At 41.6% G+C, this 26017-nt stretch overlaps 1 protein-coding gene across 4 annotated transcripts in view; it reads left to right on the top strand.

Annotated features, from left to right (window-relative positions):
- The window catches only part of PALM2AKAP2 (PALM2 and AKAP2 fusion), a 270694-nt gene that overhangs the window by 49552 nt on the left and 195125 nt on the right, over positions 1 to 26017 (top strand). For all 4 annotated transcript variants that reach the window (XM_030969381.1, XM_030969380.1, XM_030969383.1 and 1 more), the window contains exon 3: positions 18416 to 18546. In XM_030969381.1, the coding sequence (XP_030825241.1) occupies positions 18416 to 18546 (131 nt within the window). The remainder of the gene's footprint in view (positions 1 to 18415; positions 18547 to 26017) is intronic.

Here is a 26017-nt window from a genome sequence, read left to right as displayed (position 1 = left end):
TTGTGCATAGCAAAGATAAGAACAAAAACATACATGTGATCTTTTTGTAACCGGTGAGAATTTGTGGGTCAGATCTTGCTATATTAGTTCAGTAGGGGAGCCTGAGGAATTTCGGTGATTAAAATATATGAGAAAAATGATTAGAACTGGACAGTTTATCCTCATATCAAGTGAGCCGAGCTGTGTTTTTAAAATTAAGATATTTAGGCTGCTTGTGGAATAAGTCTGTGTGTGTGTGTGTGTGTGTGTGTGTGTGTGTGTGTGTGTGTGTGTGTTTGAACAGTGCATCTGCATGAGGAGCTGATGTGCAGAATATCTGTGCACACATGCACTTGTAGACCACACTGCAAGTTATGCTACAGGCAGGATAATTCTCCTGCCTCTCCAAGACCCTGCAGTCATGTCTGCAATTTATTCCTCTTTTTCTGGTAAACACAATGCAGTTAAGGCCAAGTAATTGATATCAGCCTCCACAAATGCCCCAATCAAATTTACCACTAGTCTGTGGATGTCAAACATTGGTGTTTCCAGTCAAAGATGCGATTGCATTTCTTTGGGGCAACGGAAATTGCCATTTTGCTCAGGCTTCCATTGAGTACAGGCAGGGGAGAATTTTTTCAGATAACTATAGGATGCTGCAGCAGAGCAGTGCAGTACTGTTCCAGTACCTTCATGATACTTGTTTTTTTTCCTTTTTGCTACCAAGCTGATGACTCCTTTTAGCATGTTAACTGTTTCCAAGCTAACTGCATTATGATTCTTTGTGAAATTCTTTAAGTAGAGCCTTTTGGATAGACAGTTCTGTCAATTTTCTGCTTCATCTGTTTTACTTTGATATAGCTGTTGCTATGTTTTATCATCATCCCTAGGAAAAGTAAAATCCCTTAAGGTGGTGCAGTGGGATCAGCCCCTCAGCTGATGTAGACTGGCATTGACTTCAGCCCTGCTATGTTGATTGCCACCAGAGAAGGTTTAGTTTTGCTGCATGGATTTTTTCAGAGGCACACATGAAAAATAGCTGTGTCCCTTTATTTTTTAACCCACAGGCTGGAGCAAGAGCAGTAATCATAGAGGAAGCTAATGGGAGATCAGGGCACAGAAATTTAATGGCAGAGACATTTAAAATGGCAGCTTTTTCAGCTAAAATCACAGCCAGACCTAAGGACTGTAATGCTGTGTGCGAGAGTGAGCATCAGGATATAATAAGATCTACACTACCTCTCTATTCAGTGTCATCACTTGTCACCAGAGGAAAACTGTGCTGCTTTAACAGGAGTGGTCATGGTGACTGCTGCTCTATGAGCTGTCTGTACCACCAAGCAACTGTCTGCTGGGAGATCTGAATGAGGTGATAGCAGAAGTCTAACTGGGATTGCAGATCTCATCTTCATTGCTTCTAGAACCTTCCTAAAATTAAAATAATAAACATGTTTTAAAAAATGGAGATAGAGGCACTGACTGGTAGTGTTTCTGTTTCTCTTTGGACACAGATGAAGGAAACTGCATTTTTGTTTCATGCATCATTCAGTGTTCTGGTTGCTTAGTGAAGTGCTGACCAACATTTTATTTCACCTGCCAGTTTGATTTGCTCATTTGCAAAACTGTGTATCCTCCTGCCACCTCCCTAGTGCTCTCCCTCACTTCATCCTCCTTGTCCTCAGCCTCTCCAAGGCAGGGACTCCAAGTCTGATATTAATATAGTCCCTCAGTCTGATGTGGCTCCCCAATCTGACACACCAGACCAAAATAAGTGCATCTGTTTTCCCTCAGAGTGGTAAGTAAACATGATTCATTTCCTGAATTATGTGGATTTCATCTAATTCTGTGCAAGGCATACATCCAGTTTAAAAGACCAGGCTTTCCTAGGAAGCCCCTGTATTTATTCAAAATGCTGTGAGGCTGTTGATGTCCATATAGAGTGTAAGGATTTCATACCAGTGTTCATTAAAATCTGCTATGAAGAAACCTTTGAAAATGAAATCTGGGTTAATCCTGTGTCTGCAGTATCTGGGTTGATCCCACAAGCATAACAGCTTGAATTCACACAAAGACATTCATGCCAGTATTCAATGGGTTTGCTTCATTTTTGTGCAATGTCAGAGTAATTTTCTTTTTAAAATGCACTGTGTAAAATAGCATGTTTGGTTACCTAATAAAGGTTCTGGAAGCCATAGGGTTTCTGTTAATTTCAGAAAATTTTATTCACATTGGAAAAATATCTAATAGAAATAATTTATTGCAAATGTTTATGCTGATTACCCACAATTTTCAAGTTGCCAATGCCAATTAGACCCCTGATGAAATGACTTTACTACCACTTCATTTGTTTTTCCCTTGTTACTTCTCTGGCTGAAAATAAGGCAGCAGCAGGTGCTGTCCCACTGCTTTAGGCAGAGCAACCCAGCAAACACTAGACCAAGTAAAAGTCAGCACTGAATGTGAACAAGGCTTTGGCAACACATGTTACAAAGGCCCCTGAGTATGAGGCCAGTGTGGAGGACATCAGAACAGAAGTGTAGCTCCACTATTAATGGTATATGTGAGATTCAGAGTTAATCAAGTAAAACCTATCAAATGTGAAACTCTGGAGTAGAAGAGAGGGCTCTAAAAGCTGAATTCCCTTTTGCTGACAGTGAAACCATATCCTCTCTTCTGTGAATCACTGCAAAGTAAGGACATTGGTAGGCACAGACTGACTGTGTAGTACCTTGGGGCCATTGGGGCTCTCTGTTGAAGGCAGGAGGTGTATTTGTCTACATCACAATCTGGTGCCTTCATTGGAAAGGCCATAGGTGTTGGAACAGGTATGAAGACGCTCTGAAACCCCATTTTTTGAGATTGAACATGCTCTTTTGCTCTAATAAGAGTCAATTTACAACAGCTCCCCTAAACTCACATCTACTCCAGTCCTTAATATGAAAGTAATATTTTTTCTTCCGTATAACACAAGGTTGGCAGATAGAGTTGTAATTTTGTTGTTGTTGTTGTTTAACAATAGATAGAGTTTAAACTTCATGCCTCAGCAGTTTCTTGGCCATGTGTCTGTGAAAGGGGCATCCTTGTCCATGGGAACTGGAGGTGTGACCAGCTTCTATAGTTTAAAATCAGAGAAGTGGTCAAAATTCACCTTACACCAAACATATTTTTTGCAGTATCCATCAAAATTACTTGGTTTCTGGAGAAAGACTGAAATTTATTTTGATTGATTAGTTGAACTGGGGAATACAACCTACAAGCAATAACTTCTTTTAAGAACTTGTTCAGCAAGGCAGCAGTTGGGCAGACCTGTTTTAACAGAGATGTTTACTATTTTGAATAAACTCCAGAATAGGAGTGTTTCTTCCAAAATCTGACTACCTCTTTTGTTAGTGGAATAGAATTTCTGTTAATGTTGACTGTTTGGTGCTCTGTTTGGTGGCCAATGGTAATAAAATAAACAAAATAAACAAAACCTCCAAATTAAATGAAAAATTACTTCTATGCTGTTACTTTAAGTATTACAACTACAATAAATCTATTTTCCACAGTTATATTAGTTCTGGAATAGTGTAAATATTAGGGACTTCCTTGTTTTAAGACCTGCTTCTTAAAGACTGCAGTTCATAAGCACAATCTAAAACATAATTACATCTTTACTCTCAAGAAAGCTTTTTCACATTCTTATAGAGATTTTGTTAGGGTATGGTTTTAGCTGAAACTATCTTATCTATAAATAAATTTCAATTTTATGTTTCCAGTTATATCACTGTCCCAAATTTAATCTATTCTTAAAAGAATTGCTGCCAGAAAATATAAATAGATATGTCTGTCTTTCTCTTGATATATGTACAACATCATGGAAAAAAAGAGATAGCTGTTGCAAAGGAAGGAATTTTGTTATTTCTTTATCGCGAATCCCTTTATGATTTTCAAGTAAATTAATCCTTAAACCAAATGGCAACTCAGCCAAGCACACAAAAAGTGTTTGATGGTGTTATACAGTCTCCATTCCCTACCTGGTCAGTGCAATATTCCCCAAAACCTAGTTTAGAGGCAAGGATGTCATGTAGAACAGTGTTAAATGCCTTGCACAAGCCCAGGAAGATGACATCTGTTGCTGTTCCCTTATTCAGCAATTTATGGCTTCATCATAGAAGGCCACCAAATCTGTCAAGCATGATTTGCCCTTAATGAGGCCATGTTAGCTGTCACCAATCATCTTGTTTTTCATGTGGCTTAGCATAGTTTCCAGAAGGATCCTGCTCCATGATCTTGCCAGGCACTGATGGGAGTGATTGGCCTGTCATTGCATAGTCTTCTTTTTTTTCCTTTTTAAAAGCAGAGGATATGTTCCCACTTTTCCAGTCACTGACAACTATAAGCCTTCCATAATTTCTCAAGTAAAGTGAATAACTTAGCCCCCTCTTCAACCAGCCCCCTCATCAGATCCCATGGACTTGTGCACCTTCAGGTTCCTTAGATGTTCTACCACAGTGAGTGGTTCTACATTCTCCCAGTCCCTCCCTTTGCCTTCTGCATCCTCAGGCAGTCTGTTTGGCACACTTGCTGGTGAAGGCTGAGGCAAAAATGTCATTAAGCACCTCAACCTTCTCCATGTTCCAGGTAACCAGGTCTCCTTATTCTTTCTGGAGAGACTGAAAAATTTCCCTAGGCTTCTGTTTATCACCAGCATGTCTCTAGAAGCCTTTTCTGTTGCCTTTGATGTCTCTGGCCCTATTAAAGTCCATCAGGGCTTTAGCTTTCCTGACCTGATCCCTGGCTTCTTGAACGTCCCTTTTTATTCCTCACGCGGAGGAATTGCTTTCACCACTTGTCCTTGATCTCTCATAGGCTTTCTTTTCATGTCTGAGTTTGTCCAGGAGATGCCTGTTCATCCACACAGACCTCCTGGTGTATTTACCAGGCTTTCTCTTCATGGGGATAATCATTCCTGAGAATGGGAAAGGTGATCCTTTAATACCAACCAGCTTTTCTGGGCACCTCTTCCCTGCAGGGTTTTATTCTATGGTACTCAACCAAGCAGATCCCTGAGGAGGCCAAAGGCTGAAGTCCAGGATAGTGAGCTTTCTGTGCACCTTCCTTGCTTTCCTAAGGATCTCAGACTCCATTTCGTGGTCCTTGCAGTCAAGGCTACTCTCGAGCTTCACATTTCCCACCAGCCCTTCCTTGCTGGTGAGCACAAGATCCAGCATAGCACCTCCTCTCCTTGGCACCTCTATCACTTGTTGAAGGAAGTTATCATCACAGCATTCCAGGAACCTCCTGGATTGGTTATGCCTTGCTATTGTCCCTCCAAAAGGTGTTGGGGTTGTTGAAGTCTCCCATGAGGAACAGGGCTTGTGAGCACAAAGTCATTTTTAACTGTCTGTAAAGAGCCTCATCAGCACTTTTGGGACATGGAGAGGTTCAGAACCAATTCAGAGAGAAATTTCCACTTTGAGAGCACAGGGCACACAGACCCCTCTTTGTCCTATTCTGTGATTAGCACCTGTGGGCTGGTGCCCACCTTATCATGAGAAGTTTGTTTCCCACCAGGATTTAAACTGAGAATCAAGAGGCTCTCTTCTGGATCATAAAACTAAGTAACTGTCCCCCGTTCAAATCTTTCAGTAATAAGAAAATATAATTTTAAAAAATAGAATTGTTTATCCAGGTCAGCTACACAAACTGTTTACCACAGAGAGATGAGAGCTTTAGTCCTTTAACTCGTGTTCCTTATCTGCTTGCGTGCCATTGAAACACAGCTGTAATTATTCTGGTATGATCCCTCTATGAGTTGTGCTTTTATTTAGGAAAAATATTATGTGTGAGTTGTGCTTTGAACTGGGGCAGAGGTCTCCTGGGATGATCATGTAAATAAACATACCGTACAGGCAGGAGTTCCTTGAAATGCATCAAAATTAGCAGTCAGGTTTCCAGCAGTAACAAAGTCCTTTGAGCACCTCATGGCTACTCCAGCGGATTTTGTTTTAGCCAGCTCAAGGAAGCTTGCAGCTCTCTGCAACCTCAGCCCCTCCCAATGGCCTGAAACATGTTCAAAACCAAATTCACATCACATGAATCCAGATTTTTAAAATAATGAATATAAGAAATTTTAAGACTACAAAATAAAGGAATCTCTGAAATACAACTTTTCTTCTTGCCTCTTTTGACCGATGTGTGTATGTGAGAAGGAGTGATAAACTGAAGCCAAGGAGAGACTGAATATAGAGGGAAATTATTATTTCGGGAGATAATAATGCAAAACAACTCTGGCTCTGGAGTAATGATAGCTTGCAAAACTTATTTGTTTTGAGGGGAGAGATTTGACAATTTTTGAAATCTCAGATTATTAACTATTCTAAAAAGATTTATCTTTTTATTAATTTTTACTTCTCTCACCGCTATACTTTACTTTCTTCATAAACATTGAGTGAGTACCTGCAGGGAAAACCAAAGCATACCTAAATTTCTGGCACCAGGAGGTAAAAGTGTGGTCAGTCTTTTCATGTGTGTATCTTTAAGAGGGGGTCTTATTCAGTCTTCAGTCCAACCACATGAAGGCCAGAAACTTCAGCCAGCTTGCCGCTATTTTTTATTCCAACTCCAAAATTCCGTGGGAATCAGATACATTCTCATGGAGTTAAAAAGCAATTTATGTGTCACCAGAAGCAGATTTATCCTGTGCATATCTTCATCCCAATACACTTGGATTCTTGACGAGGACAGAATCCCATGCCCTACCTCCAGGACACTTGCTCCCAAGCTGGGCCACGTGGGACCTCATTGTTGCATCCCCTTTTGCAAGCTATGTCCCTGATGGTATCTGCCTGCTGAGGCAGCCCAGTCTCCTCATCCCTTCCCTTACCTCTGCTGCAGTCACTGGCACTTGTTTATAATTTATTCTGATTATGGTGCTTAACCCTGCCGCAAGTGAAATATTAAACAATTGAACAGAGCCATCATTATCATCCTGCAATGAAAAAGTCTGAAATTTTACATAGGCTTCCTAAAGAGACACAGAAAAATAAACCCTAACTCTCCAACATAAAACACAACTCTCCAGAAGGGGTATCTTCCTGTTACTTCAAGCAGAACTTTCTGATAGACTGGATATTTAGAAAACATATGTAGAAAAGAAGTTGTGTTTGACTTAACGTCATCTTAGTGTTCATTGTGTTTCATCTCAATGTCATCTCAAGACTTTAATGAATGTCAGAAACACTGACCTTGTGTTGGACCATACCTGTGATCCCTGTCAGTGAAACCAGTCTGTACAGGTCAGTGCTCTGTAGCTGATGAATGATCTGAATGAGAGATACTCAAGACAGATACAAACTTTGGATCTGCTCTTGTAGAATCTTGACAATGTCTTTTTCTGTAGTGGGTTTCCTTGAAGCTAAAAGAGCTTAGGTTTTAATTTGTCTTCATTATTACCCACTGCTGATACTCCAGGCTGGCAGTGATGAAATTGAAAAGAGGTGTGTCAAGGCAATTAGAAAGGACTTCAGGGTACTGGGTCAGGTAGTTGATAGGGCAGGAGCTCAGGTAGTGTTCTGCTCAGTCCCTTTGGTAGCAGAGGAAAATGATGAAAGAAACAAGAGAATCCGCATCATCAACAAGTGGCTTAAGGGTTGGTGTCATCAGCATAATTTTGGATTCTTTGATCATTGGGAAACTTTTACAGCATCTGCTCTGCTGGAACCAGATGGGGTACATCTCTCAGTTAAGGGCAAAAGGTTTTTAGCTCATGAACTGGCAGACTTCGTTGAGAGGGCTTTAAACTAGGTTTGAAGGGGGGAGGGGAAGCAGCTGAGCTATCTGTACGCAGACCCAAGGGTTGCAAGTCTAAGTTAGGGGTGAAGTCAGTAGCCCAGCTGAGGTGCATGTATACCAGTGCACACAGCTTGGGCAACAAACAAGAAAAGCTGGAGGCCATGGTGCAACTGCAGAGCTATGATGTAGTTGCTATCACGGAAACATGGTGGCATGACTCACATAGCTGGAGTACTGCACTGGATGGATACAAGCTCTTCAGAAGAGACAGGAAAGGAAGAAGAGGTGAAGGCGTGGCCCTTTATATTAAGCAGACTTTCAATGCTGTAGAAATTGAAACTAAGGAAGATGGAGTTGAATGTCTATGGGTAAGAATTAAGGGAAGGCCAACAAGGCTGACACCCTACTGGGAGTCTGTTATCGTCCACCCAACCAGGAAGAAGAGGTAGATGACTTATTCTATAAGCAGCTAGATAATGTTTCAAGATCATCAGCCCTTGTTCTTGTGGGTGACTTCAACCTACCAGACATCTGCTGGGAACTCAATACAGCAGTAAAGAGTCAGTCCAGGAAATTCCTAGAATGTATGGAGGATAACGTTTTGTTGCAGCTGGTGGGTGAACCCACCAGGGAAGGGACTATGTTAGATCTGCTGTTTGCAATAGAGATGGACTGGTGGGAGATGTGGTGGTTGGAGGTCGCTTGGGGCAGAGTGATCATGAAATAATAGAGTTCTCAATATTTGGTGAAGTCAGGAGGAGCACCAGTAAGAACCTTGCATTAGACTTCCGGAGGGCAGACTTTGGCCTGTTTAGGAGACTTATTCAGAGAGTCCCTTGGGAAGCAACCCTTAAAAACAAAGGAGTTCAGGAAAGCTGGGCATGCCTCAAAACAGAGATATTGAGGGCACAGGAACAGACTGTCTCTGTGTGCCAAAAGATCAGCCAACAGGGTAAACGTCCAGCCTGGCTGGGCAAGGAGGTTTTGGAGGAACTTAGGAATAAAAAGAGGATGTGTCAGCATTGGAAGGAGGGTCAAGCCTCTAAGGAAGTATTCAAGAAGGCTGCTAGAGTAAGCAGAAAAAAAAATTAGGGAGGCCAAAGCTCAGTTTGAATTTAGAATGACGACTTCTGTAAAGGATAATAAAAAATGTTTTTACAAATACATTAATGCTAGAAGGAAGGGTAAGACCAGCCTTTGTTCTTTATTGGACAAGGGAGGGAACCTAGTATCTGGAGACGAGGAGAAGGCAGAAGTGCTTAATGCCTACTTTGCCTCAGTTTTTAGTGAGAAAATGACGTGCCCTCAAGACACCTGCCCGCCTGGGCTGGTAGATGGTGTCAGGGAGCAGAATGGTCCCCCCATTATCCAAGAGGAGGCAGTCAAAGAACTACTGAAATGCTTGGATGTTCATAAATCTATGGGACCAGACGAGATCCACCCCATGGTAATGAGAGAGCTGGCAAATGAGCTTGCAAAGCCACTCTCCATCATTTACCAACAGTCCTGGCTCACTGGTGAGGTTCCGGATGACTGGAAACTGGCCAATGTGATCCCCATTCACAAAAAGGGTGCAAAGGAAGATCCTGGTAATTATAGACCAGTCAGCCTGACCTCAGTACCTGGCAAAATAATGGAACAGTTTATATTAAGTGCCATCACAAAGAATTTACAGGATGGCCAGGGTATCAGACCCAGTCAGCATGGATTTAGGAGGGGTAGGTCACGTTTAATCAACCCGGTCACCTTTTGTGACCAGGTAACCCGACTAGTGGATGCAGGGAAGGCTGTAGATGTTGTTTATTTGGATTTCAGCAAGGCCTTTGACGCTGTCTCCCACAGCATACTCCTAGACAAGCTGGCAGCCCGTGGTTTGGACAGGAGCACTCTTTGCTGGGTTAGGAACTGGCTGGATGGCCAGGCCCAGAGAGTGCTGGTGAATGGTGCTGCATCCAGCTGGCGGCCAGTCACCAGTGGTGTCCCTCAGGGGTCTGTGCTGGGGCCAGTTCTGTTTAATATTTTTATCGATGACATGGATGAGGGTTTAGAGTCTTTCATTAGCAAATTTGCAGATGACACTAAGCTGGGAGCATGTGTCCATCTGTTAGGGGGACAGAGGGCTTTGCAGAGGGACTTGGAACGGTTGGATGGATGGGCAGAATCTAATGGGATGAAGTTCAATAAGTCCAAGTGCCGAGTCCTGCACTTTGGCCACAATAACCCCCTGCAACATTATAGGCTGGGGACGGTGTGGCTGGACAGTGCTCAGGTGGAAAGGGACCTGGGGGTGCTGGTTGACAGCCAGCTGAACATGAGCCAGCAGTGTACCCAGGTGGCCAAGAAGGCCAATGGCATCCTGGCCAGTATCAGGAATAGTGTGGCCAGCAGGAACAGGGAGGTCGTTCTCCCCCTGTACTTGGCGCTGGTGAGGACACACCTGGAGTATTGCATCCAGTTCTGGGCCCTCAGTTTAGGAAGGACTTTGAGATGCTTGAGAGTGTCCAAAGAAGAGCAGCGAGGCTGGTGAGGGGCTTGGAACGCAAGCCGTATGAAGAGCGACTGAGGGAGCTGGGGTTGTTCAGCCTGGAGAAAAGGAGACTCAGAGGTGACCTTATCACTCTCTTCAGCTTCCTGAAGGGGGTGGCTGTGGTGAGCTGGGCGTCGGTCTCTTTCTCCAGGCAACAACAGACAGAACAAGAGGACACAGACTCAAACTGCCCCAAGGGAGATACAGACTAGAATTAAGGAGGATGTTTTTCACAGAAAGAGTGGTCAAATACTGGAATCATCTACCCAGGGAGGTGGTGGAGTCACCATCCCTCAATGTGTTTAAAAAAAGACTGGATCTGACACTTGGTGCCATGATCTAGTTGAGGTGTTAGAAGATGGGTTGGACTCGATCTCAAAGGTCTCTTCCAACCTAGAAATTCTGTGATTCTGTGATTCTGTGATTCATCTTTGACTGGAAACAACTGTTTACTTGATTTACAAAGTTAAATAAATGGGACCTGAACATTGTGTACTCAGAAAGTTTACACTGGTGATATTGCTAATGAATGGGAAGCTTTCTCAGAGGACATAAACTGATTGTTGCTTTTTTCCCCAAAAATCATTCCTAATTGGGCCTCTGTCTGTACAGCTGCAATTTCTGTTCCTGTGAGGTTTTCAAACAGACAAAGCACAGACTTTTCAAAGCAGACCTTCCTGAAGAAGCCATGTACAGCTATCATCATACCCATCCCTCAGGTCACTTGCCACAGACATGCCTTCTCCTTGCATCTGCAGCTCCGGTTGCTCGTGGCTCACATTGAAGACGTACCTTGTCATGCAGGCACCCAGCTGAGATGCAGCCCTTTCCAAAGTGAGCACAAATCATGCCAGCTATCTCAGCCTTCCTTCACCCATTTCTGCAGTCATGTGGCACTGTGTTACATGCTCCTGTCTGCTCTGTTGCTGCGCTGAATGTGTGTTTTGAGAAAAAGCAGTGGCCACGTAAATACTCAGAAGAGCTGAAGGACAGTCAAATGGACCTGCTACAGCAAGCAAACAAGGGGGAAAGATAATCTCTGCAAAGTCTTTGGCTGCCATGATTTCAGGCGGGGCTTATAATAGTGTCCCTTGTTTATTTTTATTTCCTTATTTACTTGCATCTTTTATTATTTTCCAATCTCCTCACATGTACCCCCCTTATACCCACAGCCTGGTGGCTCACTGGTGCTGTAGCAAAGTTCTGTTACTCCAGGAGCTGTAGGGAAAGAGGAGACGGACATGCTTTTTGGGGACAGGCAGAGAAGCAGTTCCTTTGGTGAGCCAACTGTCTTGGAGATCCTGGCCTCAGTGGTCCAATACAGTAAGGATTTTATGAAAAGGAGAAACTCAGGCAAATTACCCATACCCGTGTGGCTAAGAAACTTAGGAAGAGGTTATGCCATCAGTCTCCAATATCTGGTCACAAAAGGTTGTCAATTACAGTGGACAGGTCTAAAAATTATGGAAGAAGTTAAGTTAACGTGTTTTAATGTTCTGTGTGATGAATACACATTAACTGACTGTTGTACAACCTTTGCAACTCTTGGACTAAATGTAACCTCCTTAAAAAATTTTTAGACATCACTTCCCTAAGATATTTCTAAGAAATGTTTTGTTCATTTCATGAACAAAGAATAACAACAACAAACTGGCAACTCTACAGGATAGAGTTTAATCTTCTTTATAAACATGCTGTTTGTTCTTGAGCTGGCTAAGCTTTACCAGCTAGGATACTTTTTGGGGTTTTTTTTCTGTCATCATACATATGAAAACTATGACAATGTGATTCAAGTAAAGACTACAATAAAGATGCAAGTTTTTCAGCTTGGCTTAATTCCCTAATCTGGGCAATGCTTGAATCATATCCATCTATCATGCAGGCACGCTCCTTGGGCTAAAACAAGTGTCTTAGATAACTGGAAAGGCAACAAAAGGTTTTGCTGCTATATAAAACCAGATCATACCAGCAAGCTGGAAATGGCTGGTTGTCCGTTCCAGGGAGAGTCGTACCATACAAGGCCACATACATCCTGCAGCAGAGCAGAATCTCTTGTGTTTGCTGAGGACCACACCTCTCCTTTGTTCTGCAAGAGGACTCTCTCACACTGAAAACCCACATAGGAAAACTCTGCATCAGTCTGAGCAGAGGCAGACTGTTTCATTTGCCTAATGGAAAATTAAATACTACAGCATCACTCAGGAATACATTCCAGGAGGCTGCTTATTTCCAGATGGACTTACCTGTCATACAGTTTGTGTCTATAGCCCCGCTCTGCATTTGCATGTTTATGCACAAATGGTTAAGGGCTTGTAACATTAACATGCCTACTCACACTACAACCACTTGAATAATGTTATTTTTCTGTTTATTGAAAGGTAAGAGAAGGCCTGCTGGCAAAGGAACAAGTCTTTCTAGAATCTCAGTACCTCATGTCCCAGTGACCTCTTTGCTAATGCTGGCAACAGTGCTGTGCATCAGCAGGCCAGACCCAGACATGCTGGGTGGCCTGTACTTGCTGGGTTAGAGCCAGGTGGATGCTCAAGTGGCACAAGAATACAACAGCAAGAAATGCTGTGTTTGGAGAGGAAGAAGGGTAGACAGGACAAAAGAGGAATCCCAGAGCATTTTTGACAGCGGTCATTCTTGCACTTGTGTCCCTTACAAACTCAATTTTATCATCCCAGACAGATGCCTGGGAGCACGCACAAACAGAACAGGCTTTGCTTCTCTGGGAGGCTTTCCCTTGTAGCCCCTGAGTGACAGGGGGGCTCCAGCCAAACAGCAAAGTCAGACTCACTACTGCATCCAGAGCTCTAGATCTTCCTAAAAACCTCACCCTTTTTGTACCAAGGTAATTTTTTGCAATGCAGAGAACAAATCTGAAATGCAGCCAGTTTACTCTAGCGTCCCAATGGGAGAGTTTGGGGGTAACATCTGACTCACAGATGTGACATGCAAAAAATGTTCATTGCACTCTTTTAGTAGGCATGGGCTGGTTATATGTAGATTTGAAGAACCAACCTTTTGTGTTCATGTTTTTCCATGGCACAAATACTGAATGGATAGAGGGAGAAAATAATTTCATATGAATAAATAGCTTCAGCTCTAAAATGTTAATGCCTCATGGTTTTCAAGCCGCAAAATGCAAAGACTTTTGGCAAAACTTCAATTTGGCAAAGATTTCAGTAAAAGTGACTTTGATTTCAGTGGAATTACACTAGGGATCATTAGTGGCTGTTTTCTAGGACACAGAAGACCATAATTACCCAGAATACTCCATATCCAGAAGTGTTTCACAAGAGCAGGCACATTTACTGGAGGAGGCTGTCTTGGGTCAACTTTTGACCTTTGTTTCTTCTCAGGATTCTCATCTTCCTTGAAGTCAGGAGACAGAGGAGTGCTCAGCTTCAGCAAGCATTGCTTTTAAGGAGAGATAGTACTAATTGCCCCTAAACATATGCAAGTACGAAAAACACACAAAGCTTATTTAAGGGACTACCTCAAAAGGTAGCAGCACAGCAAGAACTGGGCCTTTTCTCTTGTCATAAAAAGTCATGACAAGTCTGACAGATGCATCTGGACCTTAGTTTAAGACACTGTCACACTATATGTAGGACTGCAAATTATTATTCTTATGAAAAAAGTTTATGGAAGTTGTTTCAAAATTGGCAAGACAGATGGTTAGGACTAATGAACTCACAAAACAGGGAGTGAAGAGGTGGCATGGAGTAGGCATAATGATTTATGAAAAGGATGCTAAGGTTTACTTGCTGTAATAAAATGTCCTCTGATACTTAACCTTTTGATGCAACATTAAAGCAAGATGCAGCACTAACAGTAAAGGTTTTCTTTGCTTATACAGTATTAATTCTACTGTGTGCCTTTTAGAAGCTATGCATTATTTCCTTGCTAGCACTAAATGTAAACAACTTAAAGCCCTCAGGCTTCACTGTCCTGAAGCGTGCAAGCAGAATAAATGTAAGCATGTAATAAATGTTAGCATGTAAGATTGCAGTGCACCATTTTTATCTACCTCACTGTGTCTGCTGTATTCAGACATTTGGCACAATTTCTTTCTGTCCTGTCCAACAGTTTCACTTATTTATGCCCTCACGTTGGTCTGTTCACATAACTGTGACCTGCTTTTTTCAGTTTTTGCATGATGCAGATGTCAGTTGGTTTTCCTATGCTTGAACAAACTAAAGAAAGTGAAGCTGCAAGTTATTTCTACAGTCCCAATTCTCAGTTCTGTGCAGACAAACACTTGAGAGCACTGGCAGCCTAGAGGATCTCAAGCCCAGTGCTCTTTCCACTTCAGTAAGGAAGCCTTTTTAATGACATGAGCTAATTTCTGCCCAGGGATTTAGCCCTGAAGAAATTGTTCTCTTGCAGTAAATGAAGGATTACTTATACCAGACAGTACAGACCATAGCTGCTGCTCTGTCAGTGAAGGGGTTCTTTCTGAAAGTACAGCATATTCACTGTATTCACAGTAGTCACAATATTCACATATTCCAGTATGGCAATGAGCAGTACAAATACCTGTATTTTTACAGTAGTGTATGTTGCCACTCTCAGAGCTCTTTGTCATTTGGACAATATATAATCATACAGCACAACTGTAGTGGATAAAGAAGCTTTCAAATGCAGAGAAGAGTTAAAGCTCATAGCAGACAATGAAGGAGAAGCAATGCTGAAATACTGTCTTGTGGCTGTTTTAATCACAGGCTTTTAAGCAAATGCACAATATCGTTGACCAGGAGTAGCTCATACAGGTATGTATTTTTGGGTTCCATCCTCATGCACACCTTATTTTAGCACACTTGGGAAACACCTCCTATTCTTCCTGGGATAAGATTTTGCAAGATTTTTTTAAGAAGCATAACCCAAATTTCATAGCTATGGAGGACAGATGGTAGCAAACTCTTTTGTTTCCAGTCTGCATCAGTCTCTGGTTTGGATCTGTCTGGGTTGCTTTGATGTGGGCTGTCTTATATCCAGGAGCTGTGCCTGAGTACCCGGCACATCTCTACCAGCACCTCACTACCCACCCTTAGTTTCATCACATGTACCAAGGCCTTCCCTACGTGTTTGTGATGAAAATGCCTTCTTGGGAAATGTTTGCTCAAAGCAGGTGAGAGATTCTTCGATCCCTTCCCGATGCTTCTCTTCTACAGCAGTAATGTGGCCGAGGAGAAAATGCTTCCTGCACAGCAGATGTGTGAGCAGCATCCCCTGGTGTATGCCTGCCTGTTAGCCTATTGTAGCTACAGTGAGGGCATAAATACACGCAGCCTCAGCAGCTTGGCAAATAGACTCTCTGCAGTTTAAGAAATATATTTATAAATTTTCCATTTCTCGGTCCTCTTGTCTGAATTCCTCAGCATAGTATTTAACAAATGTCTTAATTCTCATCTTAAAAAGGAGAGCCAGAAACATCAAAGCTTTCAGTTTTCCTGTTTCAGATAAAATATGCTGACATTTCACCCAAGAGGGAGGATTTTTAGTAGATCCTAGCATTCTTGTCTCTAAATATGTCTTTTTAAAAGCCCATTGATGCTTTCCAGTTTCAAATTCATGCTATTAATAAGTTTAAAAAAAGGCTTTAGGGGGAAAGAAACCATGTGATTTTGTAGTTTAAGTGTTTCATATCAACAAAGACCAAAACAAAGGCTGTACAAAATACCTTACTTTTAGCATACAGCAGTTGTACTGAAGGGACTTGCTTCTCTGTGTGAGCATCAGCGTGGAGACTCTGTAAAAGCACACTGAGAAAAGCCTCCGTTTTATCTGTCCTCCTGGAGTAGGAGAGGAGTTACTGTTAACTTAATGTCTTCAGTGCCAGTGCTGTCGAAGCAGCACTTTGTCAAAGCCTTTATTTATTTATTTATTTTTGCTGGAGCCATATCTGAACCAGGTTTAGAGCAGAGAATGCTGTCTTCATCTTTAGAATTTGGTCTTTAGAAACTTAGGGAGTTTTTTCCAACTGAGTGTCAGTCAAGATTTCTGATTCAAGACCACAGCTGAGTAAGATGTATGCAACGTATTTCCTTGTGCAGTTGGTCCACATTTGAAAGATAAGGCAGCAATTTGCTAGAGAGCAATCAGCCCTCACTAGGCTTTGCACTGGATCTAGCCCAGCAGGTACCCACTGAGCTGTGCTATTGAGACTTTAAAGGCTAAAGCACACACTGTTAAAAGTTTAGCCTCTCAAGACCTGTAAATCCATCTTTGTCTCACTTTGTTTCTTTGTACATGTGATGACTTGAGAGTCCTCTGCTGAGGGGACTTTTCTAGAGCAGGTTGAGTTTGAGCAAGGTGATGAAAATTCTGGCTGGTAATCAGCTCAGGTGAACACAAAAATTTCACTACCAGCACATGAAATGTGGCAGAAAGCACTAATAGATGGTAGTGCCAGGACAAGGTGTAGCAAACTGCAGAAACTGTGGCTGGAGATAGCCACTCATACTGTTTTGGCAACTAACAACTTGGAAGCCATGAGCAAAACTGAGTTCATCAAGGTAAAGTATGTCACTAGCATCAGCAGGTCTTAGCTATTGAACATGGCTGCATGGGACAAGAGCATGAGACCTTTTCTGTTATGCAGAAGTCCTAATTCACATAGAAAACACTTTAAATCCACCTAGACATCCTGTCATGCACAGCACAGTTAAAAACAGTGAAACCTTGAGTAATTTATAAAGTGTAATTTGTGTGTGCATTTAGTATTGCTTTATGTCTGCTGCCTTACTAAAATCTAATTGCCTGACATCAAATAGGTCATGGAGAGACAAAAATAGTTTGTGCATAGATAGCATGTCTATATATATACACACACTCAAAAACTAGCAAGAAAACCTAGTCTGTCATGTCAAAAATGTTTCTATTTTAGGCAAGGTTTGAAGCTTGCTGTTGGTGGTAAATGTTTTCCCTTTATACCTAGTTTGCACAAGTCAGGTTCTATTCCAGCAACAAGCATGGCATTCAAAAGACACATACAGCATGTTTGGGCTGCCTCTGAAATCCAATTTCCTTGAACTGATGATTTCCTGATTAACTTCTCTTTGCAGAAGAGGAGCTGGTTCCTTGAACTAGCATTGCCAATTACTTTGCAAATTCAACACCAAGCCTCCCCTTTACTGATCAATTAAAAGGGAAAGTTTGGTTAGTCCCTAGATTACCATTTTTTCCACCAGCTCAATTTCCTTCTTGACAAGGGGCAAAGTCCTGTTTAGCTTTGGGCTCCTGGTGTTCCTCATCCTATCTGCTGCATACCTCTGTCATATTTAGACCAGACAAGGAACATAGGCGTGTATGCTGTGTAAAGCATGGCTTTCAACCAGTCCACCTCCCCTGCTGAACTACCCTGGATAAGCTGCAGCTGCATTAAACAGGAACCAGGTGAGGTTGTAGACACATTTTCAGTGCAGAAATCACAACAAAACTCCCAGGAATAATTCTGTTGGGTGAAGGATATTGATGCTTTTTGCAACAGTGTTGCTGTGTCCTGGCAACCCTTCCACAGTTTCTGAAAGACTTTTGTTCATTTGTTCTAATTTTTGTATGCCGAAGAGATGCTTTGCATGCTCATGTTTATGTATACACGCGTCTGCCTGTAAATATATGGAAACACATCTGTTGTATAAATAGAGAACATCTTTGATTGATTTAATAGGGGACTAATTTTATACTCCATGAAAAACATTACATTTAGAGCACACTGATCTTTCACTTTTAAAGCTTTAAAAAGTTTATGACTTTAGTCCTTCTAGCACATTATTTATATTTTATTAGTCACAAGAAATCCACACTTCAGTTCAAAAATTTCAGTTCTTGCAGGACTTGCTGATTTGCTAATTTTAAACTCTTGATTTTATTAGGAACTAAAAAGAACTTCATGTTAAGGCGCTGATAGTAAATGAACTGTATACTGTGAAACTGACACTCTTCGATGTGAAAGACCTGACATCTAAATAAACAGCTGATTGTTTGGCTGTTGTCAACTGTCTGAAGCAGTAAGAAATTCAGTGGGGACAAGCTAATATTCATAAGCAAAGACAGCTTCTTCTCAATTTTCAGACAGTTTTTGTTCAGTCTATACCTAAGATACGGGATTTTTTTACATTGCAGTCAAAAGCTCTTCGGGAAAAATGGCTGCTACAGGGAATTCCTGCTGGCTCTGCAGAAGAGGAAGAAGCCAGAAGGAAGCAGTCAGAAGAGGATGAGCTGAAGGTGAAAAAGCTGGAAGAAAACATACACAGGTAGGGACAGCTTCCTTTAGCTTTGCCTAAGAACTGTCACTCCCATGAAGGCTGGAGATTTTCCTTGCCGAGGTCCCCATCTCTGGCAGCAGCTGATGGGAGCTGTCCAGGCAAGACTGTAAAAGGCTGTCACCCATACAGCCAAATACACCCAACATTTGTCTCCTGGATGTCCATGTTGTCAATGTTGTTCAAGATAGAGTCAGTGTGTTATCTTTGTGTTTAATGGACTTTTATGGATTTCTTTCATGAGGTAGCTAAACAGAGGGCCAAGTTCCCCCTTCAGGTGCATGTGTATGACTTGATCAACTCCCAAGAGATTCTCCATTCCTTTACACCTCCTACAGCCAAAATGAGTTCAAAGAGGGAGAGCATCCTTTTGCACTCACTTCGCTGGTGCAAATGACTTTTTGAAATACACCAGCAGATGCCACCAGCAGATCAAATACTTACTGCTTTCAGAAGCAAGGTTTGCATGTTAGAGTGATTTCCTTTTATCAGTTTCCCATTGTCGTCTGAGTTGACATTTGTCCTCTTTTCTGGCTTTTTTTTCCTTGTTTCGTTACAGACTAAGGGCTCTAAAGGAATAAAAGGCTCATAAGGAAAGTGATTTTAATCCTCACAGGGCAAATTCCAGAGCTGCTTCTGCCATTTAGATTATGTTAATTTAGAGTTTTTTCAGCTGGCAAAAGCTGGTGAAATTTGGCAACACAAGTTTTACAAATACGTCAGCTGAGGCTGCAACAGACAAAGGGGAATCGGACCAGCAGTCCAAGGGTTGAGGTATTCATATCTGGTGAACTCAATTTACCTTATGGCAGGTTTCTTGTGAAATTTCTTGGAGAAGTCAATGAGAATGTTTCTCTGGGAATATAGACAAACAGACCTACCCTAAGCCTGGACAATGCTAAATAACTGCTATGTGGATGATATTGATCAGCATGAGTGTAAGAGTTACTTCGTGCTACTGGTCCTCGTCCTGTGATTCATGTTAATTGAAACTGGTCTGAGAATTTGTAGTGTTCTTTTACATTTGTGGTAACAGAAGGCAAGAAAACTTTTTAGATTTCATATGATATCTGATATTTTACTTCATAAATTAATACTTTATATGGAAAGAATACATGGACTCTGCTTCAGACATATGTGCTGTAATACATACTTCATCTAGTGCTGAAAGATGCCAAGAGCCCTGACCCCATCCAGCAAAACATGTCAGAGTGGCTAATTTCAGCTGAGTTCCACACTGAAGGCAGTGAAACCTCTTTGTTTAACTAGTTCAAAGTGCAGGATGAAGGACTGTGTAAAACCTTTGCTCCTATGGCTTGCTTTTTTGCTTCTTTAACTGCAGCAATGAAATCAAAAATTTGAATATTTGAAAGTAACAGAACTCTCTTCTTCTGTGACCACTTATCTGAAATGACAGATTAGCTGCTTTCTCCTGATTTGAGGTGACATTTGTGTGACAGCCTCACTAACAAACTTAACTTCCCTGTTGTCTTTCTAAGGGAATTCCAAAGCCAGTAAAAAAGTAATTTAATTTAAATGAGAAAATATTACATCTGAACTGAAGAGATTAGACAGCAGAGGTTGAGTTCATTCGTCTAATTACTCTTACATCCATGATAACATGGCATATCCAGAGCCCATCAAAATAGGCTAAGAAGCTAAATGGCTGTAGAAGAACGTCAAGCACATTATCTGAGGAATGAAGAAGAATGGATTCATCCTGAAAGTATTTTTCTTGCTGTTTGTGCACTACATTTTCCCTCCACATTCCCAGGAGAGAATCAAGGGGGTGGATTACAGAGGGATTGTTCATCTGTTCATGTTTGCAGGGAATCAATGGCCCTTTGGAGGTCCACTCTGCATTGTCAGGGGGAGCCCTGTAAAAAAGCCCAAACCCTGTCAACAAAGGTGGCAGAGGACAGACTAAGCTGGTTCACCAGGAGGATAGAAGATTACTTCAAGACCAGCCCTAAGGCTGATTCCACAGGACCATAAAACCACTGTGCCATGCAGCCTGCATATTCATTAGTGTCACGCTGCATCATATGTGCAAGCACCGAGCAGCTGCAGAGTCAATATGTCTGAGAAAAAGTATTGGGACACACATACTGGAAAAAAATACAAAAATACATAATTTATTATTAAAAATATATCCTTTGGATTTCCTCTCAGATCAGGGTGAAGCTTACTTGTGAGGAACAATGTCCAGCACCTGCCGGCAGCCAGTGTCAATGACCCTGCTTTAAGAATGGGAAGTCATCCCTTTTCTCTGGCAGCAGAGCATCCCGTCATCGTGACAGAAAGCACCATTTCTTCTACACACACTGAAGCACTCAAAATTTTGAGTTCCTTTCTCATAGCCCTGCTTTTACTACATGAACTGCTGTAGTACAAGAGAAGTATCTGTCGTTATTTACAGGCCAGCTGTACCAGTAGGTCTGAGAATCTCAGTGAACCGTGGTCCTTAGAAGAGAAAACTGAGAGTGTTTGAGGCCAGACTAGCATTCCTAAATGAGGATGTAGCCTCATGAAGGTAGCTCATGTAGCTGGTGGGGTCATGAGGATGTGTGCTGTCCAGAAAAGACCAATGCCTTTTGGAGAAACAGTAAGGCTAGCACTGGGTTTGTGGATGGTCTTTAAGGCCTTTCACATCAAACAAATTCTTTGGTTGGATATTGCTCACTCTAGATCAGTTTTAAGTGACTTTCTCACTAAAATAATACCTTTTGCAAGATGTAAACATGCTTCTAATGCTTATTCTTAAGATAGTGTAACCAGTTCTCCTTTGTGTGGGAAGTGTTTCATTTCAACTGAAGCAGTAAAAATGCATAAGAGTACAGACTGCTTCTTATTTATTAGACTTCTGTGTTATTTTATCATGATACAGGAAATCATATACTTCAGCTTGTAGCTAGCAAGGATATGTGCATGACTCAGACATGAGTAAATGTAGTGATTCAATGAGCTTCCTCATCTGCAAAGGCATTTTGAAGAAGAATGTCTACATTACTCAGCATTTTTGTGCACTTCATGTTAAGCAATGGAAAAAATACTAACATCAAAAAAAGAGGAATAAAACAGAACAAAAAATGAAATGCAAAAAATTTAACGCTATTATAATGTTGCTAGTTAACATCAGGAGGGCATAGAAGTACACAATATACATAGAAGTTAAAAAAAACAAGCAGTGCAAGATTAGGACAAGATGCTGGCATATGAATGGTGTAACTGTGGATTACAGGCAGAACAGTGATTTGACAGCTGGGATTAGTTTAATATGTTTAGAACCCTTGTAATCAAGAATGCAAAGTGAAAATCAAGGAGTCAAAAGAGCTGAATGATTTTGGTTCTGGATTTCCAGCACTCCTGATTGCCTGACTTCAGTCTTCAGAAAAACACAAGATGCCCCATGTAAAAATCCTTTGTCTCTTGCATTTCTTTTAAAAAAGTGGTTGGTCCAATGGACCTAATGGAACTTAAGAAGACAGAACCCCTTATTCAACATCCAGGGAGTCTTTAGTGGACTGGATGTCTGTCAGTAGTGGAATAATGTTGCTAAATGTTTGAAACCTGGCAGGAAGACTAGTGGCAGCATTGTGTCAATGTCAGAGTGAAGCCAGACGTGGATATCTCTTCACGCAAACTTTAAAGTTATTTAGTTTTTTTCATATAAAGATCCTGGGTCAGTGGTAGAGGAAGGCAGATATTTCTGAGTTATCTTTCCTATTGTTACAAAGTATAAAAGTGATCCCCTGTTTTTTGCAGCTACCTTAGATTTGAGTAAATTATAGTAAAGGAGTCAAAAATTAATTAAAAGCATTTCCCTTCCCTTAAACTTATTCTCCAAGTCACAGACCTGAAACATATTATTTGGGATAGCATTGATAGAGATTTCGAGTAACTTCCACAGACATACTTGTGATAGTGTGTTGTAGGTGAAACAAATGCTGCAATGTGTTGCATGCCTCCCATTGTTTGGGGTTTTTTACTACATGACAGTCTGGGTGTTTTGCAGTAGTGAATGGAAAGTTGGGATTTGACATCTGGATATTATACAGGTAATATCCTCAAAACAGAGCAGCCCACCCGAAGCCTGCTATTCCTTCACAGCATTTCACATGCTCCCAAAATTATTTTGTTATATTAGATTAAATTATAGCTCATAGCTGGTGGCCTGTGTTTACTGCAAAACATGAAGTGTTTTTGTTGCTCTGAAGCTTTTGGGTAGCATGGAAACAATAATCTATATCTCCCTGCTTGAAGATGAACACTTGTATGAAGTACCAGGACTGGACTTATTGTCATTCCTGGAGTAAAGAAAACCATTGAAATAAATGTTCAGCAAAGTGGCATATCCCTCCAGTAATCAACAGTGCATTTGTTCACCGTGGATGAGGAGGTGCCCAGCAACTCCAAGGAGTTAAATTATTCTTTTAGCCATTTTGGACATGTGGACCAGGCAGACAGTTTAAGCCAGTGGATTCTGGATCCCCAAAATGTACACGCAAGAGCCACTTGTGGCACTTTGGTGCTGTGACAGCTCTTGCAGGTGAAGCAGTGCAGGACAGAGGCCAAGGAGTAAGCTGATCCCTTGCTCTTTGCTCAGCACTACCCAGCTGTCAGCACATCCAAGATCCTTATGCTTGCAAAAGCCCTTTGGGGTTGTGAAATGCTTCACCTTTCTTCATGCTGGTGATAAGCCTTTGCTGTATCACCTCTAGGAGAAAACTTTTCCATGGTGGTCCAGCACGGAGGGAGAGCTCCAGTGTTAACGACGGGAAGGTCTGTGCTTTGGCCCATAGGGCATGAGCTCTGTCCTGGGGCAAGCACACCCTTGATGGTTGTTGCTATCTTGCTGATGTGGGCAGGTAGAAAATGTATGCAAAAAAATCCCTCCCTCCCAGCAACTCCCATCTCAGAGTGCTGAACTAAAAGATGCCTAATGAAACGAAGTGCAGGAGAAGCACAGCTTCCAAGAAAAACACTTAACCTGAGAGACCAAAATAGATGCTGACTGTAAGCTGAATAAAAGCTTACCACCTCTCCCGAGCAAAAGGTGCCTTGGTTGTGCACTCTCTTGTTCTACTGTCTTTGGTCTCTGTCTGCTTACCAGTATTAGACATAAGTCCAAATCTAAGTGGAAGCAGATGCAAAATATGGTAGAATTTCTTCAAAGTTGGCAGAATTATTGTCTTCTCCCATTACTGCAATTGAATCTTACAGGTAAATGCCTAGATTTGAGGTATGATAGAGAAACTGGCCTAGGCCATGAGAATGAAACTCTCCCCAAGCTGATTTGATATGCAGAAAATAAAATCTTAATATATCTTATTAATAGACTATGAGTGTCTAACAGATCTGTGATGCCAGATGAGCTCTGTGCTAAAATCTCTTCTCACTGAAGAAATCTCTTCTCACTGAAGAGTCCAGCATGTACAGATTCATGGTTCAGCTGAGGTTGTTGTAGCTGCTGCACCTTTAGCATTTTCTCTCCTTCAGGCATCCCTTGTTTCATTTCTTTCTAATGCCAATGTCTGTTGCCTGCATCTTCTTTCCATGATAAAAACCTAGTATGTTTCAGACTGGGAACTCTGAATCTAACTTAGTCTGTCTTGCAATGTCACTTGTAGTCTCTCCATAACAGAGAGAGAGAACTTAAAACAGATGCAACTGCACTCCTTCAAGAGAAGGATCATTTGATGTCAAAACCAGCTGCCCAGACCTCCCCTGTAGCGGACAATGTGACCTGGGACCAGAGATGCCATAAACCTCTCCCTAGCCAGGTCTCAGCCATTTCCCTTCAGTCTTAACCTCCAGAGAGATGTGAGCAGTTCCTGAAATTATGCTAGTGCAGAGAACAGTGTGTCTTATTTTTCAACTTCACATTGATGGCAGATGGAGAAAATTATCAGGAGCATTGTTATTCAGCATTTTCGGCTTTTAGAATGCCAGATGTAGGCAAGCCTTCAGTCCACCTCCATATGCTTCCCATCTGAGCAGTTCTGTTGGTTGAGCTCTGTAAGAGTGAACTTGCAAGAATATCTCCTCATGGCCATGCAGTGTCTTCAAATTCTGCTCACCTTGTGAGGGAATGTCAAGCTTTCTGCACAGGAGTAGCTGTTCATCCCCAAGCCTTCTGTCTAGCTCTCCACTAAGACTGATCAGCGCCAGCTCTCATGTGCTGCAGGTCTGCAGATTCCAATTTCAGCAATCCCTCAGAACAGTGGTTTCCAAAAGAGCACAACATTCACTTCCCATTGTGCTCTTGATGGGGTTTATTTATTATATATGATACATTTCTTAGAAAAACAGAGACCAAAACAAAACCAGACAAAAAGCCTAACAACCAGGAAATTACAGGTGTTCAAAGGAACCTGTTCTGCAGTGTGATTAGAGAATTTCTCAGAACTTGCATGATGGTGTAAGAAAAGCAATGAGCTAGGGGTTGCTGAGTGGCAATGGATTTGAAGTTTTTTCATATGGTATAATATATTCAGATGTAACACTTAAAAAAAAGAAACAACAAGCCGACACTAAAAATAATAACACAGCTTACTACTTCAGCTCTGAAACTCAACTCAAAATAGTAGAATGCCATGCCAGTGCCTTAACAGTTGCTTAAACGCTGGTGTTCAGAGTTTAATAGTAGCAATCTCTGGCTCTTCCACAATTCCTAGGCATTGCTACCTCATAATAACTTAATTATTCCTATGCATCTTACAGAATAGAGAAGAGGATAGACTTTTCTATTGGAGTACAGCCTTCCTCCACACCACCTGTGTCTGCTCTCCTTAAATATGTGTACCATATATGGAACTTGATAAAGACAGACATTTGCCTAATTTGAGAGCCAGATATAAAAGAAATCCCAAAACTCTGCCTGTATATAGCAAAGTATTTTCCTCCTCTAGTGTTTCGTACGCTTCACCCGTGTCAGTGTGCTATAGATTTAGAGACATACTCCCTGAGAAACAGAAGCAGGCTGTCAAGGTGTCCTGGCTTCAGCTAGGGTGGAGTTCATTTCTTCTCATGGTGTTTCATCTCCAGCTGGGCTTAAAGCCACCACACAAGGATGCATCTTTTAGGCAACATAACAATTGTAAAGTGCCATCAGTTTCTATATGAGTTAATACCAGCTCACATGCTTCACCCTCTTGTGAAAGGGGCAATACCTCTAGGTCAAGTTCAGCAAGAAAAATGCAGTTTCAATAACTGCAGCCTTTCAATAAAATGGACATTTTGTGCAAGGCTGGGTTTCTGCTGCCATACTAGATGAGACGTAGTGAAATATTATCAAATGAAAAATTCCTGAGCCTCCTTGGCTTTAACACTTCAAAGTTAAAAAGTGCACATCACTTAATGTGATGGGGTTAGCCAGGTGGGGAAGTCTCTTCCTTACGCATGCATTATCTTATGTATTGAATCACCACTGATGCAAAGCCATCTAGGATCCTCTCACCTC

Source organism: Camarhynchus parvulus, chromosome Z (genome assembly GCF_901933205.1).
Source record: "Camarhynchus parvulus chromosome Z, STF_HiC, whole genome shotgun sequence".
NCBI classification, from domain to species: domain Eukaryota; kingdom Metazoa; phylum Chordata; class Aves; order Passeriformes; family Thraupidae; genus Camarhynchus; species Camarhynchus parvulus.
The sequence above is the reverse complement of the archived record's forward strand: the minus strand, read 5'-3'. Positions and strand labels throughout refer to the sequence as shown.